At 40.3% G+C, this 18,667-nt stretch overlaps 1 protein-coding gene across 1 annotated transcript in view; it reads right to left on the bottom strand.

Moving 5' to 3' along the window:
• The window catches only part of oxsr1b (oxidative stress responsive kinase 1b), a 172,819-nt gene that overhangs the window by 47,545 nt on the left and 106,607 nt on the right, over positions 1-18,667 (bottom strand). Inside the window, exons 6-8 of the mRNA XM_078215842.1 lie at positions 6,917-7,026; positions 5,949-6,050; positions 2,185-2,318 (exon numbers count right to left, since the gene is read on the bottom strand). Coding sequence (XP_078071968.1) covers positions 2,185-2,318; positions 5,949-6,050; positions 6,917-7,026 — 346 coding nt within the window. The remainder of the gene's footprint in view (positions 1-2,184; positions 2,319-5,948; positions 6,051-6,916; positions 7,027-18,667) is intronic.

Below are 18,667 nucleotides of genomic sequence, written 5' to 3'. Positions count from 1 at the left end.
TTTCCACTGTTTTCCCATATCCAAACAAACATTTCATTTTCAAGTTTACATTCAATTCCATTTTGAAAATTACTATTGAATCTGCTTCCATCATCTTTTCTGACATTCATTCCTTGCTGCAATCAAATAATTCTTGTCTTCTCTCTGGCTCTTCTACCAACTATCTTAAATTTGTCTCTTCTGGTTATTGACCCTTTTGACCGTGGAAATACATGCAAACATATGAATTAGGAGGTCACTGGGCCCCTTGAGCCTGCTTCACCATTTAATAAGATCATAGCTGATCTTATTGAGGCTACTGAGGATAGTAGCCTCAACTCCACATATCCTTGATAACCTTTTACTTCCCTCTGATTAAGAATTGATCTACCTCTGCTCTGCTTCCACTGCCTTGAGGAAGAAAGTTCCAAAGACTCCTGATCCTCAAAAAAAAATTACTTCAATAGTTTTAAATGGGTGACCCCTAGTTCGAGATTTTCCCACAAGAGGAAACATCATTTTCACATCCACTTTGTCAAGACCCCTCAGGATTTTATACAAGGCATGTTTTACTCTTCCAAACTCCAGGGGAAACAAGCCTAGCTGTCTAATCTTTTCCCATAAAATAACCCACCCATTCCAGGTATTAATCTAGTAAACCTTCTCTGAACTGCTGCCAATGAATTTACATTCTTCCTTAAATAGGAGACCAATACTGTACACAATACTCCAGATGTGGCCTCACCAATGCACTCTATAGTGGAAGCATAACCTCCCCAATTTTGTATTCAAATCCACTCACAATAAACAATAATATTCTATTAGCTTCTTTAATTACTTGCTGTACCTTCATACTACCCTTTTGCAATTCATGCAGTAGTACACTTAGATCATTCTGCTTCTCTCTGCAATTTCTCCCTGTTTAAATAATACGCTTTTTTATTTTTCCTGCCAAGGACAATTTCGCACTTGGCCACATTATACTCCCATTTTGCCAGATCTTTGCCCACGCACTTAACCTATATGAATCCTTTTGTAGCTTCATGTCCTCTTCACATCTTGCTTTCCTACCTATCTTTGTCTCATCAGCAAATTTAGCAACAGCTTCTCCTTTGATTTTTGGTCTCTGCTGAGTTGGATCCCAGCTGAGGCCATAGTCAGGGTGCTACTGTTGGCCACAGGAATCTAGAGTCACAAAGGGAAAACCTGTTCAAGGACTCCACTAATGATCTTTATGAAATGACACCCAATAGAACTCAAACTCACTGTTACATAGTGCTTTTTAAAACCTCAATATCTTAAAGCACTTTGCAGCCATTTTCCACTTCTGAAACAATCATTGCTGTAATGTAAGAAACACAACAGCTAATATGTGAACAGTGAAGTCTCTCAAACAGCAACAAAGTACTAGCCATATGCTTTGCTTGAATGGTATTGGAATGATGCTGTGGGACCCTACACTCCCTCAGTACTACACTGATATATCAGCCGGGATTTTGTGCCCAAGTCTTTGGAGCAAGATTTGAATCCACAATCGAACTCAGAAGTGAGGGTGCTACTACTGGTCTAAAGCATAGGATATGGCAGAACCAGACTCTGCTGTAATGTCTGTTCTGGATGAGAAAAATCATTGCCAAGTATTCAACATGAATGATTGCCACAAATCTTTAGTGAAAGGTATTTGGCAACCACACCTTGGTGAGGGATGTTATGTTTTTAGGACACAAAGTAATTTCATGCTAAGAGATTAATCAGGTCATTCATCCCCCAAAATTAAGTTCTGGATTAAAGCAGAGAAATACCAAGCAGAAGCCAGGTACCAGAGGGAGAGATGGAAACATGCTGCAGCTCACTAGGTATTCAAGAGTACTTAATGGTTCTTTTGCCAGCTGAGATAAAATAGAAACATACTTTCTTTTTCAAAAAAACCTGTTACTATAAGCCACTAAATATCCAGGATTAGAACAGCTACATGTCTTTTTGTCTGATTATGTTCTTGCATAGCATCTTAGGATAATTACATTATATAAATGCTAATTCTTGTTCATTACTGTTTCCACAACAATTTTAGAGCATGTGCAGGGTGTTTATTGATGATTGTTACATTCATGCCAACTTAATTCACCAATCCAGAATATATTTCCAGATTGCTGATCTCAGAATATAGAAACTGGAGCGAGAGCAAGGCAATTCTCTGATTTTTACCTTTTCTCTGGATCTTTCTGTAGACATTGTGAAATCATCTTCCTAAAGGATTTGCCATACTTTTTGACCATTTCCTTATCCTGCACACCTGTCTCCAATGAGGGTGGATCATTCTGGAGAGTCAACATTAAAACCTAAACAAGGAGAAAGCATTACAGATAACAAAGAGGTTGCTTATTCAAGTTTATAAAGCTATCACTGTGGAACAACATGTGCCATGGCCACACAACCGGATCAAAGATTTTTTTTAAAATTTATTTTTCTGAAAAATATATTCATACTGAATTCTACACTTCCACCAAGATGCAGAGCCAAAGTCTAATTTATTTTTTGTTCATTCAAGGGATTTATACATCACTGGAAAGGTAGCATTTATTGCCCATCCCGAACTGCAGTTAAGATGTCAGTGAGCTGCCTTCTTGAACCACTCCAATCCGTATGGTCTAGCTAAACACATTGCCCTTAGGGATGGAGTTACAAGAGGCTGAGGTAGTGACAGGTGATATATATTTCAAAGTCAGGGAGGATGTTATAGGACTTGGAGGGGAATTTTCATATGATGGTGTTTCTATGCACCTGGTGCTCTTCTAGGTAGTAGACGTCGTGGGTTTGGAAGGTGATGTTGAAGCAATCTTGGCAAAATGCTGCAGTGCATCTTGTAGATGTTATGATGGTGGGCGTGAAAATTAATGTAGAGGTGTGCTAATTAATCCTGGATGGCGTCAGGCTGCGAATGTTATTAGAATAGGAAAGTTTGTGGGGGGTGTGGGGGTGCATTACTGTGTCTGCAGATGGTAGACTAACTTTGGGAAGTCATGAGGTGAGCTTCTTTGAACGTGTTATAGTACAGGCAACTAGTATTGTTCAAGTAACCAGAGGCAACCAGGTAATGGAGAAAGAAGTGAACATAGGAATTGCAAGACAACAGCCAAGATTCATTTTTTAAAAAGGGGCAATTTAGCATGTCCAATCCACCTAACTTGCACATCTTTGGACTGTGGGAGGAAACTGGAGCACCCGGAGGAAACTCACACGGAGAGAGAGAGAGAATGTGCAAACTCTGCAGAGTCACCCAAGGCTGGAATCAAACCTGGGCCCCTGGCGCTGAGGCATCAATACTAACCACTGCACCATTTTGAATGGCTCAGTTAATGTGCAGGTACTCTCAGTGCAGTTATGGAGCAAGTTCCAGGACTGACCAAGCTATTGAAGGAAGAGTGATATCATTCAAAGTCAGGATGGTCTTTGGCTTGGAGGGAAATTTGCAGGTGGTGGGGCTCCCATGTGTCTCTTGCCATTGCTCCTTCAGGGGTCGCCAGTTTAGGAATGTGGTCAGGACCCATTGCCTTTGTTGAATTCAGTGCCAGCAGCCATTTCTTCATATCACATGGAGTGGATCAAATTGACCAAAGATTAGCATCTATGATCCACTCAACACTCCTGGCTGAAGATTGTTACAAATGCTTCAGGCTTATCCTTTGCATTTATGCACTGGACTCCACCATCGCCAATGTAGTAGCTTTTTGGAACCTTCTCCTCTGGTACTTAATTGTCCACCACTATTCACACCCAATGTGACAGCATTGCTCCATTGCTTGTGTGATTGCTTAGCTCTGTCTGCATACCACTTCTGCTACTGTCATACATGTAGTGCTGTGTTGTAGTTCCACCAGGTTGACAACTCATTTTTAGTTCTGTCCACTGGCATGTTCTCTTACACTCCTCATTGAACCAGGATCGATTCCCTGACTTGATAGTAATGGAGCGCAAAGCCATGAAATTACAAATTGAATAGAATTCTGCTGCTGCTGGTGACCAGTGTATCTTGGATGCCCAGTTTTAAGCTGTTAATCTTTTCTGAATCTATTCCATTTAGGAAGAATGATGAGGCCACAGCACAGAAGTTTCCTCCGAACTAGCTAAAGGAGATAGCTGTGAGTCCGAGTCTGTGGCACAGAGTGAGGGAACCAAGAGGGAAAAACACACTTGATCTCATCCTCACCAATCTGCATCATAGAATCCCCACAGTACAGGAGGCGGCCGTTCGGTCCATCAAGTCTGCACCAATTATCTGACAGAGTATCTTATCCATGCCCTCTCCCCTGCCCCATCCCCGTAACCCTGCACATTTACCGTGGCCAATCCACCTAACCCGCACATCTTTGCACTGTGGGAGGAAACCGGAGCACCCAGACATGGAGAGAACATGCAACCTCCACACAGGCAGTCGTCACCCAAGGCCGGAACCGAATCTGGGTCCCTGGCGCTGTCAGGCAGCAGTGTTAACCACTCTGCGACTCTCAACTGTCAGAGGTGCCATCCTTTGTGAGAGACACCTGAAACCAGAACTGACCCCTCAGATGGACCCAAAAGATTACATTGCACTATTTCAAATCAGAATATCAGTGTCCTGACCAAAATATACCCTGCAAGTATCACTGAAAAATAAACTAAAACCTGATAATTATCACCATTGTTGGACTCTGCTGCGTGCAAATTAGCTGCAGCATTTCCTAAATGTCAATAGCCATTACAATTCAAAAGGAATGCTTCATTGGTTTTGGGGCGTCCTGAGATTGTTAAATAAATGCAAGTTGTTCTCGTCTTGCACAGGTTTAGTGCAAAATGCAAATGAAATTAAATGACCTGAAGTATTAAGTAAAACAATAAACAGAAGGTTATGACTGAAGTTAAAAGGGGCTCAAATATAGAAGAGGTTAAAGAAATGAAGAGAGGAGGCTGGACTAACCACAAGTAGTCATGTGTTAGAGTAAAAAAGGGTTAAAGTACTATGCCTGAATGCCCTAATAGTGATTGAATATTATAATCACATGGACACATGCTTAGAATATAATGAAGTAACTTAGCTGTGTGCATGTAAACATACACAATTGGGTAGAGATTAGAGAAAAGGATGCGTAATTAGTGTTTGGTAAATGTAAATGATTATTGTACATCCGTACAAGAATGATGTCTTGTATTGGTATAGCTTCCCTGCATATGCTTGAATAAAATAGGTGAACAAAGAAACTTCAATCTCATTTTGCCTCTGCGGAATTGGAGGGCACTCACTTCCTTGCTTTCAAATATTTTTCCTGACAACATGGGTGCAGGCGCACAAACTCTTCAAAAAGTCCAGGAAAGGGCGACAATAGTGGAGAGATACGTGGGACTATTTCCATCGGAACAGAAAAGATCAAAAGAATGAATGAAGGTTTTTAAAATTAACAGTTTCAATAGGGAAATTCTATTCTTTATGTTTGGAGAATCAGTGATGAGGGTTCATCAATATTAAATGGTCACTCAAACTGAGTGAGGGAAGAGATTAGGAGAAATTTATTTACACAAGGAATTCCCTGTAATAAAACAGTGGCTACACTTCAAGAGTACCTCATGGGCTGTGAAAGCAGTTTTGGATGCCCTGATGTCATGACAGTCACTTTGCCAGAGGGCGCTGCTGAGGCATGGGCCCATTCAACTTACAAGGGAAAAGTGGGTAAATATCTGAAGCAGATGATGATACAGTGGAAGAGATCAGCAGTCTGATTGTTAGAGAAATCAAAAACCATGCATCAAGTGACATCTTTCAGTGCTGTAAACTTCTATGACTATTAAATTTAACAAATTTTCTTTGACCTATACCAATTAATCTACTATATGCTCCCAGCAATTTTCGGTTGATGGAATTTTTATTTGAAGTGATGTCCAACAATCCCGAAATGTAAATGAAAACCTACAACTATTGGATAAGGCAGTGATCCTACCTTCATTGGTGGGTATTTATGATAAGGAGCTGCTCCTGTAGCCAGTTCAATGGCTGTAATTCCAAAACTCCAAATGTCTGCTTTGAAGTCGTAGCCTCTAACCTGTTGAGGCAAAGGATAAACAGAATTACCTTGCAAGTTTCGTATTACATGCATCTTACTCGAAATTAATCCCAGAATCGTATCATATATGCCTTAATTATCATCTCCTTAAACGCCAGGAATCATTTTTAAATTAAGAAATTGAGGTGAGGAACAAAGTACAAGTGTGGGATACTAGCAAGAGTGTAACTTAGTAAGCACTGGATATGCAATTCCAAGTGCAAGTTTGAATTTGCCTGTGGCATGTAGGAGGAAAGAAAACTAAAGTAGGTGAGCAATTCCACAGTTCTGAGGTCCTGTGAAAAAGAGGTGTCGAGTAGGAAACAGTATAAGTCTTGGTTTCAACAAAGTGAGGGGAAGAGGTTGGCAGAAGGAGATTGGAAAAGTAATGGCAACAAGTGAAAATAAAGACATTATTCACGTTCACTTTTTAAAGCTTGGTGTCAGAAGTGTTTTTGGTCTAGCTTTCTTGTTGAGTGTTTGAAGGTGCTGCTTTATAGTGATGCTGGTGATCGCATCCCTCCAGCAACTTGCCACACTTCTGAGTCCATTGGTAAGCTATTTGAGATAATTGATGGCTTCACACCCAATCCTGCTGCTGTTATCACCTAGCGGCCACACATGCCGTTTCCAGTAGGACCCCACAGAATGACAACCACACAAAATAAAGGGCCTGGCCAAAGTTTCCCCTCCTCTGGCAAATAGCAGCATGCCCCAACCATCTCATTTGCTGAGCTCAGGTCAAAGACTGAATCTGGGATTGTTAGATTACGTAACTTTAAACTCATCATGTTATTCAGTTCCAAACGTTTATTGCGAGAATTTAAAAAAGATTTATGTTCTGATGTGAATAAAGTGTGCCTTACCTGCTCCATGACTTCAGGTGCCATCCAGCAAGGTGTGCCCACAAAGGTCTTCCTCACTTTATTCCTGGTCATGTCACCTCCTGTTGCTAAGAATGCACTCACACCGAAATCTGGAGCAAGGAAACAAAATATTAAATTCATAATCAGAATAGCATTCTCCATATTTCTACAAAGGTCAATACAGTAATCTACAGAGAACACCAAAAGTTGTCTGGTGAGTTTTGTCACATTTAACACACCTTACCTCAAATTTATGGGAAGAGTCATGCATTCAACTACTAAATATTACAAAAAGCTTGAATCTGTTATAAAGGATGTGTTAAATAGACACTTGGATAGAAATGATCCGATTGAGCATACTCAACATGGATTTACGAATGGGAAATCGTGCTTGATGAATCCATTAGGGGATTTTTTGAGGATGTTACTAACATAATTGATAAAAGGAGAATTGGTGGGTGTCATATACTTGGATTTTCAGAAGGTTTTTGATAAAGTCCTCCACAGGTGGTCGGTTAGCAAAATTAAAACACATGGGATAGGTGGTAATATACTGGCATGAATTAATTATGTTCTAACAGGAGTTATTCTCACATTGACAGATTGCAACCAGTGGGATACTACAAGGATCACTGCTTGGGTCCCAGTTCTTCACAATTCTTCAGTAATTTAGATGCGGGGATTAATTGTAATATTTCCGAGTTTGTGGATGATGCAAAGCTGGGTGGGAATGTGTGCTGCAATGATGATGCAATGCAGCTTCAAAGGGATTTGGACAGACTTATTAATGGGCAACATGGCACATGCACCATAACGTGGGAAAATCTAAAGTCATCGGAACAGATGTGTGGAGTTTTTCATAAATGACAAGAGATTAGAAAGCATCAACATACAAAGGGACCTGGGTCTCAAAAATTCACAAAGTCAACATGCAGGTGCAGCAAACAATTAGGAAGTTAGCGGTGTTAGCCTCTATTACAAGAGGTTTTGAGTAGCAAAGTCTTGCTTCAATTGTATAGAACTACAGAGTGCAGTTTTGGGCCCCTTCCCTGAGGAAGGATATTATTTCCATAGAGGGACTGTAACAGGGTTTCAGCAAGCTTGTTACTTTGTCCTATGATGAGAGATTGGGGAAACTGGGCCTATATTCCCTAGAGTTGCAAGGGATGAGGGGGTCTCGTTGAAACCTACAAAATCCTTAAAGGGATAACCAGAGTGTATGCAGGGCATTGAGGTGGTAGAACCATGGGACACAATTTCAAAATAAGAGGGAAGCCACTTAGGATCAATGAGGAGAATATTTTACTCAGTGAATCTTTGGAATTCTTAATGCCAGAGGGCCTGTGGAAGCACAGTCATCGAATAGGTTTAAGGCAAATATTGACATTTCTAATTAGCAATAACATAAAGGACTGAGATATTATATGGGGAGAAAGGCATTGGAGGGGGTCCAGACATGATCGTATTGAATGGCAGAGCAAGTTCAATGGGCTGAATGACCTAGTCCTGCACATATGTTCCTACTACTTCTAGTCCACAAACAGTTTTCAAATATTACATGTCAATAATCAAGCAGAAACGACACTATTGGAAAGGAATGAAATTCTGTACACCAAAATGTAAAGATTAAGACCTGGTTGCTCAATCTGCTTTGCTTATGTTTTACATCGTATAAGTTAGGGGCAGACACTTTGTATAATAGCTTTCCACTCAAATTGCGCTGTTCATTTAGCAGCAATTCTCTATGTAGTATGTCTATTGTCAGTTAAAAATAAGCTGTCAATATAAACAAATGTCCCACTGTAACATTTAGAATTAGGGAATCCCAAAGGCACTATTCCCTTTAAACCAAGGCAGCAACAGGATAGGAGAACACCAATCAAGGCTACCCTAGAGAAAAGAACCATTAAAGGCAAAAAACTGAAGTGCACACTATTAAAATCCACTTCCTTTATTTACACGCAGATTCTCTCTTAAGAAATGGATTTTACATTTATAGGGCACCTCCACGAAGATAGAGCCTTTATTCAACAAACAATAGTGCCATGTGCTCGTGTCATGAAGTTATTCGAATGGTTTAGATGCAATTAGGTTATTTTCTCTCTTCATCCCTCACTCAATTCTTAGCAGATGTCTAAAGAAGAAAGTCAATTCTATGGACCAGAGTTTACCATAAGCACAAGGAGGAGTTTTGAAGCCATCCAAACATATCCCTCTAACAATGCATACTGCTGTTAACCGAATTTACACAGTTCTACTTCATAACAGCAGACAGTGGAGGCTCGCTAAAATGGGGCATTGAGTTGGACTGTCAGATTGCACGTACTTCTTGACCCTGCTTGCTTAGCAATGCTGCAAAACCTTTTATTGTATAATACAGTCTATCATGGTATTTTAAAATTAGTCATAACATGCACGGTTTATGGTATTTCTTTTTGTTGGTGCAACATGAAGTATTCAAAACTATTTCTTTTTGGTCAAATATTTTTCCAAATTTGAAATCTCAGCCTGAAGTTGTTTCTGGAGATCCTATTGCATCAAATTTAATGCATTCACATCAAATTTCTCTGTCCACAATTTAAAAGGAGTAATAACGCTCTTATTTGGAATAGGTCAACAGATGTGCTAAAATAGGGACAAACACGTTAAAATTTCAGACAGAAACTTCCTGCTTTATTTCTTCTGTTAATCTGAGGTTAATGGATATGTAGCAATCAGAGAGGAACTACATAAACTTTAAGTGAAAAGATCTTTGCTGGGGGTGGGGCGGGGGGGGAGAGAGAGAAAAAGAGAGAGGGGGGAGGGGGGGAGAAGAGGGGGAAGTCAAGGCAGTAAATGGATTTGGTTGCATTGGCATAAATGCAGGAAATGTAATAAGTCAGGCTGTTCAGTTGAAGCACAGGTCACCAAATGGGACTATGATATAGCTGCAACAGAAACCTGGCTAAAAGTAGGGGAAGACTGGGAACTTGATGTTCCTAGCTACAAAGGAAATGTAGGAAAGAGGAAAAAAAGGAAGGGGAAGTATTGGTCAAAGACATTATTTCAGCACTGAAGAGGAATGATGTGGGTGAGGAGTCAAAAACGTAATACATTCAGTCAAAAATTGATCAGAGAAGCTATCACGCTACTGGATGCATGCTACAGGCCAAATAATGCTAAGACAATAGAGAAGCAAATTTCAATGCAACTTATTGAAAAATGCAATGTCACATTCTCGTGATTAAAGGGGTGCAGGAATGAAGAAACAAAGAAAATAGGAGCAGGAGTAGGCCATTTGGCTCTGAGCCTGTTCCGCCATTACGATCATGGCTGATCTTCCAACTCAATAGTTTGATTCCACCTCCCTCCATCACCCCGCCACCTCCTTTCTCACTCCTTGAAAACATACAACGTTTTGGCCTCAACTGCTTTCTGTGATTACCATTCTCTGGGTTAAGAAATATCTCCTCAGCTCAGTTCTAAAAGGTTTACCTCTTATCCTTACCCTGGTTCTGGGCATTCCCACCATCGGGTACATCCTGCCTGCATCTATCCTGTCTAGTCCTGTTAGAATTTTATATGTTTATGAGATCCCCCTTGTTCTAAACTCTAACGAATATAATCCTAACTCAATCTCTCTTCATACATCAGTCCTGCCATTCCAGTTCAAGTTTAAAGTTACAAGTTTATTTATTAGTATCACAAATAGGCCTCCATTAACACTGCAATGAAGTTACTGTGAAAATCCCCCAGTTGCCACGCTCCGGCGGCTGTTCGGGTAGAGAGAGAGAAAATTTAGAATGGCCAATGCACCTAACCAGCACATCTTTCGGATTTGCGGAAGGAAACCAAAGCATCGGGAGGAAACCCAGCAGACACAGGGAGAATGTGCAGACTCCGCACAGACAGTGACCCAAGTCGGGAATTGAACCCAAGTCCCTGGTGCTGTGAGGCCACTGTGCCACCCAGTAATTAGACCTGTAAACCTTCGTTGCAGTCCCTCTATAGCAAGAACATCCATCCTCAGATAAGGAGACCAAAATTGCACACAATATTCCAGGTGTGGCCTCACCTAGGCCCTGTATAATTGGAGCAAGACATCCCTGCTTCTATACTCAAATCATCTCAAATGTACCATTTGCCTTCATTAGCGCCTGCTGCACCTGCATGGTTACCATCAGCAACTGGTGTCTGAGAACACCCACGTCTCATTGCATATTCACCTCTCTTAAATTTATGACCATCCAGCTAATAACCTGCCTTCCGGTTCTTACTACCAAAGTGGATAAGACTTTGGTAATAAGAACGTGGATAAGACATAGGAGCAGAAGTAGGCCACCCGACCCATCGAGTCCACTCCACCATTCAACCATGGCTGATATTTTCTCATCCTCATTCTCCTGCCTTTTCCCCATAACTCCTGACCCACTTATCAAGAACCTATATTTTGGTCTTAAAGACACTCAATGACCTGGCCTCCAAAGCTTTCTGCAGCAAAGAGTTCCACAGATTCACCACTCGCTGGCTGAAGAAATTCCTCCTCATCTCTGTTTTAAAGGATCGTCCCTTTAGCCTGAGGTTGTACCCTCTGGTTCTAGTTTTTCCTATTAGTGGAAACATCCTCTCCACGTCCACTCTATCCAGGCCTCGTAGTATCTATAAGTTTCAATAAGATCCACCCTCATCCTTCTAAATTCCAACGAGTACAGACCCAGAATCCTCAACCGTTCCTCATACAACAGGCTCTTCATTCCAGGGATCATTCTTGTGAATCTCCTCTGGACCCTTTCAAGGCCAACACATCCTTCCTTAGATATGGGGCCCAAAACTGCTTACAATACTCCAAGTGGGGTCTGACCAGAGCCTTATACAGCCTCAGAAGTACATCCCTGCTCTTGTATTTTAGCCCTCTCGACATGAATGCTAACATTGCATGTGCCTTGCTAACTGCCGACTGAACCTGCACGTTAACCTTAAGAGAATCTTGGACAAGGATTCCCAAGTCCCTTTATGCTTCTGATTTCCAAAGCACTTTCCCATTTAGAAAATAGTCTATGCCTCCATTCCTCCTTTCAAAGTGCATAACCTCACACTTTCCCACATTCTATTCCATCTGCCACTTCTTTGCCCACTCTAACATGTCCAAGTCCTTCTGCAGCCCCTCTGTTTCCTCAATACTACCTGTCCCTCTAAATATCTTTGTATCATCTGCAAACTTAGCAACAGTGCATTCAGTTCTTTCCTCCAAATTATTAATGTATATTGTGAAAAGTTGTGGTCCCAGCACTGACCCCTGAGGCACACCACTAGTCACCGGCTGCCATCCTGAAAAATACCTCTTTATCCCCACTCTGCTTTCTGCCAGTTAGCTAATCCTCTATCCATGCCAGGATCTTACCCTTAACACCATGGGCTCTTAACATATTTAACAGTCTCCTATGCGACACCTTGTCAAAGGTCTTCCGGAAATCTAAATAAATCACGTCCACAGGTTCTTCTTTATCTAACTTCCTTGTTACCTCTTCAAAGAATTCTAACAGATTTGTCAGACATGACCTCCATTTGACAAAGCCATGCTGACTCAGTCCTACTTTATCATGCACTTCCAAGTACTCTGCAATCTTATCTTTAATAATGGACTCTAAAATCTCACCAATGACCGAAATCAGGCTAACCGGCCTATAATTTCCCGTCTGCTGCCTCCCTCTCTTCTTAAACAGCGGTGTTACATTAGCTACTTTCCAATCCTCTGGTACCCTCCCTGCCTCCAGTGATTCCTGAAAGATCACCACCAATGCCTCCACAATTTCCTCAGCTATCTCTTTTAGAACCCTGGGGTGTAGTCCATCCGGTCCAGGTGATTTATCCACCTTCAGATCTTTCAGTTTCCCCAGAACCTTCTCCTTAATGATGGCCACTACACTCACCTGTGCCCCGACTCTCTTGGACCTCTGGCATCCCGCTGGTGTCTTCCACCATGAAGACTGATGCAAAGTAACTATTCAGTACCTCTGCCATTGTTTTGTTTCCTATTATTACTTCTCAACCCTCATTTTCCAGGGTAGCCTCACATTTATCCACATTATACCACAAATGCCATACATTTGCCCACTCACTCAGCTTGTCCAAATCACACAATCATCTCTGCATCCTACTCACATCTCACCTTCCCACCCAGCTGTGTCAAGAGACCCAAATTTAGTAAGTGGCAGTTCACATGATGAAAGCTTAAAAAAAAAATTCAGGATCCTGGATTTTTATTAAAGAAGCAGTACTAAAGGATGTTATGCAAGTTATACTAAACCTTCATAAAACTGTACTTAAGCCTCATTTTGTGTCACGTGCTCAATTTTAGCACAAATATTGAAGATCATATTGAGGCTCAGGAGAGAGTGGAGAAGAGATTTACTAGAATAGCAGCAGGAATTAAGTACTTCTGTTACATGGAGATATTGGAGAAGCTGGGGTTGCTCCAGAGCAGACAGTTCTGACAGAGTAAAGAAAGAGAAATTATTTCTCGTGTCAGAAGGATCAGTAGCTAGAGGACGTCAATTTAAGGTGACTTGCAAAGAATCAGAGGAGACATTAATTTTTTTTTTTTAAATGTTGAATTGTGATCAGGAATGTGCTCCCTGAAAGGGTAGTGGAAGCGGATTCAATGGGCTGAGTGCCCCCCTCAATGCTGTATCAGTCTGTCATTCCACCTTGCTGTTTGACAATGAGGTTATCTGCAAAACCTGGCAAAGTTGTTCAAGATACGTACCAATAAAATATATACTGGAAGTCATTTGATGCATGCTTAAGTTATAAAGGCTACAATTTAAAAAAAAAAGTATTTAGTGGCAGAACTCTTGGAAGTGTAAACTGATTTTTCATTTCTGTAATGGACACTTTAATTTTTCTCAGCATTGGCCCAAATTCTTATTAATTGTAAATAAATATTAGTTTTTAAGCCTGTAAAAGGTGCATCTATGTAGTCACATCATTTACTGGGGAGACTAAAAATTTAAACGAGCAATCTATGCCAATCTCCTGAGGCCACAACCTACTGGAAACTAAGATAAATTCTGTGATAACTCTGCTTCAAGACGTTCTTTGCACTCAATGGCAAAATCATTACAATTAGTGTAGAAATCAACATTCCCAATTTGCACAGGTTTAGACTTCTCAGCCGTTAACTTTATGACAGTAAAATCTAGAAAATAGCACTTAAGCTTGCTGTTGCTGCCTCAGTTATTCAACCTGCACTCCTGTCCACAAAGACTATTAGGTTCCTTTTTAAAATTTATCCGTTTTTAATTTAAAAGTATCGTCACAGGATCAGAACAATCCCCAGCACAGAACGTTAAATTTAAAATCATTATTCTAGTATGATTGAGAAGTGATCACATCAATAAAATAGTGCCAGCCTTGTACCGATGAACTCAGGATATTAATATCCAGACAGCTACATTTAGTTTCTTTCAATCACTCTATGGCATGTTATTCTCAGATCAATGAATGAGCCATAAATAACACTTAGCCAACCCTTTTTGTCAGGGAGCCCTTCTATTAAATTGAATGTGTTTGTCCCCTTTACAGCAGCCATAATACAACCTAACCAGTGCCCTTGCTTTGGTTTTATTCCTTCTACACAAAATGCATAATAACCTTCACCAATCTGTTAACGTTTGCTTTTATTCCATACTGGAACAATTTCTTTTAAAATTCAAAAATAATACTTTTGCTATATTTACTCTCATTTCTATTTTTAAAATTCTTTCATAGGATTTATGAAAGGATTTCATAGCATTTATTGCCCATCCCTTGAGGGGACATTCAAGAGTCAACCACATTGCTGTGGATCTGGAGTCGCATGCAGGCTATTAGGGAACCAGATGGGTTTTTAAAAAAAACCAATTGACAATGGTTTCATGGTCATTAGACTTTTAATTCCAGATTTTTATTCAGTTCAAATTTCACTATCTGCCATAGTGGGATTTGAATCCAGGTCCCCCGAGCATTACCCTGGGACTTTAGATTATTAGTCCAGTGACAATACCACTACACCACAACCTTGCTTAATACATTCATATATCTTGCTTTGAACTGCTATAGTATCGTTGAAATAATCAGAACAAACATATTGAAGAATTTTTCATTGGCTCTTCCCCAACCATTCAGTAAAGCTTTGCCCTCCAAATTAATTCTAGTTTCTGGCTTTGCAACAACTTGTATTTAGATAGCATAATGTAATCAAACACCTCAAAGTGCTTTACAGGAACATCATAAAGCAAAATTTGACACTGCACCACAGAAATAGTGTGCAGGTGGCAAATGCTTGGTTGAAAAGAGAGATTTTAAGGAGTATACTGAAAGAAAAGTAGAGGTGGAGAGTAGAGGAGGAACTTGAAAGCTTATGGCCTGGATAGCCAAAAGCATGAACACAATCAAAATTGCAGACACTTAAGAGATTCAAATTAGAGCAGAGTAGACAGGTTGGAGGGTTGCAGAGCTGCAGGAGGTTACAGAGATAGGGATAGTGCAAGACTAGTGCGAGAGAGGTTTGAAAACAAGGATGAGAATTTAACATTTGTTGAGGCACTGCTTAACCTGGATGCCAATATAGGTCAGTGAGCTCAGGGATGACAGGACTTGGGTGAGAAATAGGACTTGGCAGCAGAGTTTTGGATGACCTCAAATTTACAGAAATTATAAAGTGGGGGACCAGCCAGGAATGCACTGTCAAGTGCAGAGGTAACATGCAGGATTGGAGGCATCAGCAGCAGATGAACCAAGTCGGGGATGTGATGTTTTAGAGATGGAAATAGGCAGTCGAAGTGATGGGATATATGTAATCCTCAGAAGTTCATCAGGAGATCAAATACAACAACAACATTGTGGACTGTCTGGCTAAGCATCAGACAGGATGAAATTGGTGACTGGAGAACAGGTCATTGCGGGAACCGAAGACAATGGCATTTTATTTATTTAATGAAGCAAATTTCTGTTTATTCAGTTATGACAATCGGATTAGTAGTTTGACAATTTAGAGTGGGGAGGTCCAGAGTGGTAGTGATAAAATAATATCAGGATATTTTACAAGCAACAGTCAGTTTGTGAAATATTTGTTATAACGAGCCATATTAATACAAAATCATAATGCACTTCAACAATTATTTTGTTGCGCAGAAAATCAAGGAAGAATGAGATTGGATATATTGTGTTAATACTCATTTGCTGGTTATTAAATAAACAAAATCAAGAAACATTTGGAATTTTTTTTTTTAAAAAGCAGGTTGTGCCAAGATCTGAATTCCAGGCGTATATTTCTTCAGTCAACTAATTAAACTGGTTCAATAAGCACACTTGAAAATAAGCCCAACAATAATGAGACATCCCTCGAAGAATCCTAACACAATGAGTTCTTGTGTTCTCTCTCTTCCCCATCCCCCGCGACACTCCCCGAAAGTGGTAGGAAAATGTTGAGTAGAAAGAGAACACAAAATAAAGAACTTTCATTCATACAGCACCATTCATTTCAGCTCATTTGAGGCAGTTTAAGTGTGATATTGTAGGGAAATGCAGCAATCAATCTATGCACAGCAAGGTCACAGAAACAATGAAATGAACTTGGAAACTCTTTAAAAAAGTGTTATTGGTTGAAGGATAAATGTTAGCCTCAATAGGAGAAATCTAGGATCAGTCTTGTTCACCCAAGAGGGTACAGGGGACATCAACTTACAATCTCATCCAAAACTTGACACTCCATTGAATGCACTGACTGGTGTACCAACCAACACAATCTTTTCATTCAGAGGCAACAATATTGCCACCGAGTTAGAAACTTTCTCATGTAGAAATATGAAAATGCCATTCAGCTCATCCACGGCCAACTAAACACAAATCCTTTTTCTTTAATGTCACATCAGCAATCAGCATAATTTAATTTTTACAACAGGATTAATTTTTATTGCACTGTAGTCTGCATTACAGTTGACGCTAAGCATGCATTATGCTGATTAGCAATTCCAGTTCATAAATTAAATTTTTAAAAAATGTTGCAAGTACTCAGATGTCAGGCAGCATTCGTGGAGACAGAAATCGATTGAACCTTTCAGGTTGATAACCTTACAGAATTGGGAAAACACAGGTGTCACAGGTAAGGGGCAGATTGGGATAAAGAAAAAAAGGGAAGGTCTACGATAGGGTTGAAGGCAAGAGAGATTAAATGACAAATGGGTTCATGGTGCAAAGCCGAAGGGAGTAATAATAGGAAAAAAATATATATATATCTAGAGGTATCAATGCTAGATCCCGGAACAGCTTTCGTCTGAAGGCAAAACGAGAGAGAAAAACCCACGAAAGGAAACAAAATGAAGGCAGAAGTTGCAATCTAAGATTGCCCAACCCAACACTGAATCTCGAAGGTTGTAAGGTTAAATCGATGGTTGAAGTGCTGTTTCTCAAGCTTGCTTTGAGCTTCACTGGAACATTACACAAGGCCAAAGAGATAATTAGCTAAGTGATTTGTCATACGATTGAAGGAATAGTGGGAAGGCAGAAAACTAACTGGAGATTAAAAAGGTAAAGGAAAGTCAAATGAAGGTACCTCTGTCACACAAAATATTCCTGGATACAAGATGTTCAGGAAAAATAGGGAAGGAAAAAGGGGAGTAGTAGTGATATTCTAGACTGAAGCAACAATAAAGCTACAATTATACTATTGGGTGTATTCTATAGCCTATCAACTAGTGGGAAAGATAGAGTAGTGGTGGCAACCTGCATTCCAGGTGCCACACGTGGCCTGGGTTCTGAGTGTGGCCCATGGGACATTTTGTTGATCGCTGCCCAACTACGATGAACTGGACTCTGTGTCCACATGGTTGTAAAGCGTCTCCCCCATCAGGTTCTCGGTTTTCAACAACTTTCAAATGACCAGCATTCCACGGACACTATGAAGCTCTTCTTGAAGCACAGCAACATCGACATTGACTGGCAGGAGTTTGTTACCAATCATTCAAGGTGGTGACAATTTGCTTGTCAAGCTGCATCATGCTTCGAGTCCAAATGCCTTAAAAAGACCAAGCAGCAGCAAAGAAAAAGGAGGTGAATTCTGCATTCCTAGTTCCACTGCCCCAAAAGTGCTCAAAGATCTGCAGGTGCAGAATGATCTGTTCAGTTATATGAAGACCCATGGCAGAAACTTGTGACCAGCTGATGACGACAAAGCAGATGGGATCCACACCTAACTCTGATGATGGGGTAGGCTTAAAATTTTAAGCTCTTCCTTTGGTACAAAACTAACATATTTAGTACCATAATTTCCAGCTTAAAATATTTCTAGCATTTGCAATTTATCATCATGTTAGTTCTCCTGTTGTACAATAAAAGTATTCCAAATAATTGTATTACTCTGGGGAAAATAAAGGGAAGAAAATGCGATAGAAAATAATTGTCTTTCTTTAAAGTCCGCCTTTACTATAACTCAGGCTGGCTAAATTACCATTCTATCACGCTTGTAGTCTCACATGTACAGGATCTATCACAATGGTGTGTGATAAGTACAGCTGCAGTGGGAGGCCAGACATTTAATTAAATTGTATGAAATCGCAGCTCAGTGTCAGTACAGCTCTTTAGATAGAACTAGGATAATTTTTTAATAAAGTGAATGACAGTATTGTACTATGTTCATAAATAATACAAGTGACAGACCAGAGATGGGTACATTTGATTTTGCCACCTCTATAGTGATGCTCGATTGCGCTTTGAAGGCTGTCAACGATATGC

This window comes from Mustelus asterias, chromosome 7 (genome assembly GCF_964213995.1).
Source record: "Mustelus asterias chromosome 7, sMusAst1.hap1.1, whole genome shotgun sequence".
NCBI lineage: Eukaryota > Metazoa > Chordata > Chondrichthyes > Carcharhiniformes > Triakidae > Mustelus > Mustelus asterias.
Note: the sequence above shows the minus strand (reverse complement) of the source record. Positions and strands in the feature narration are given on the sequence as shown.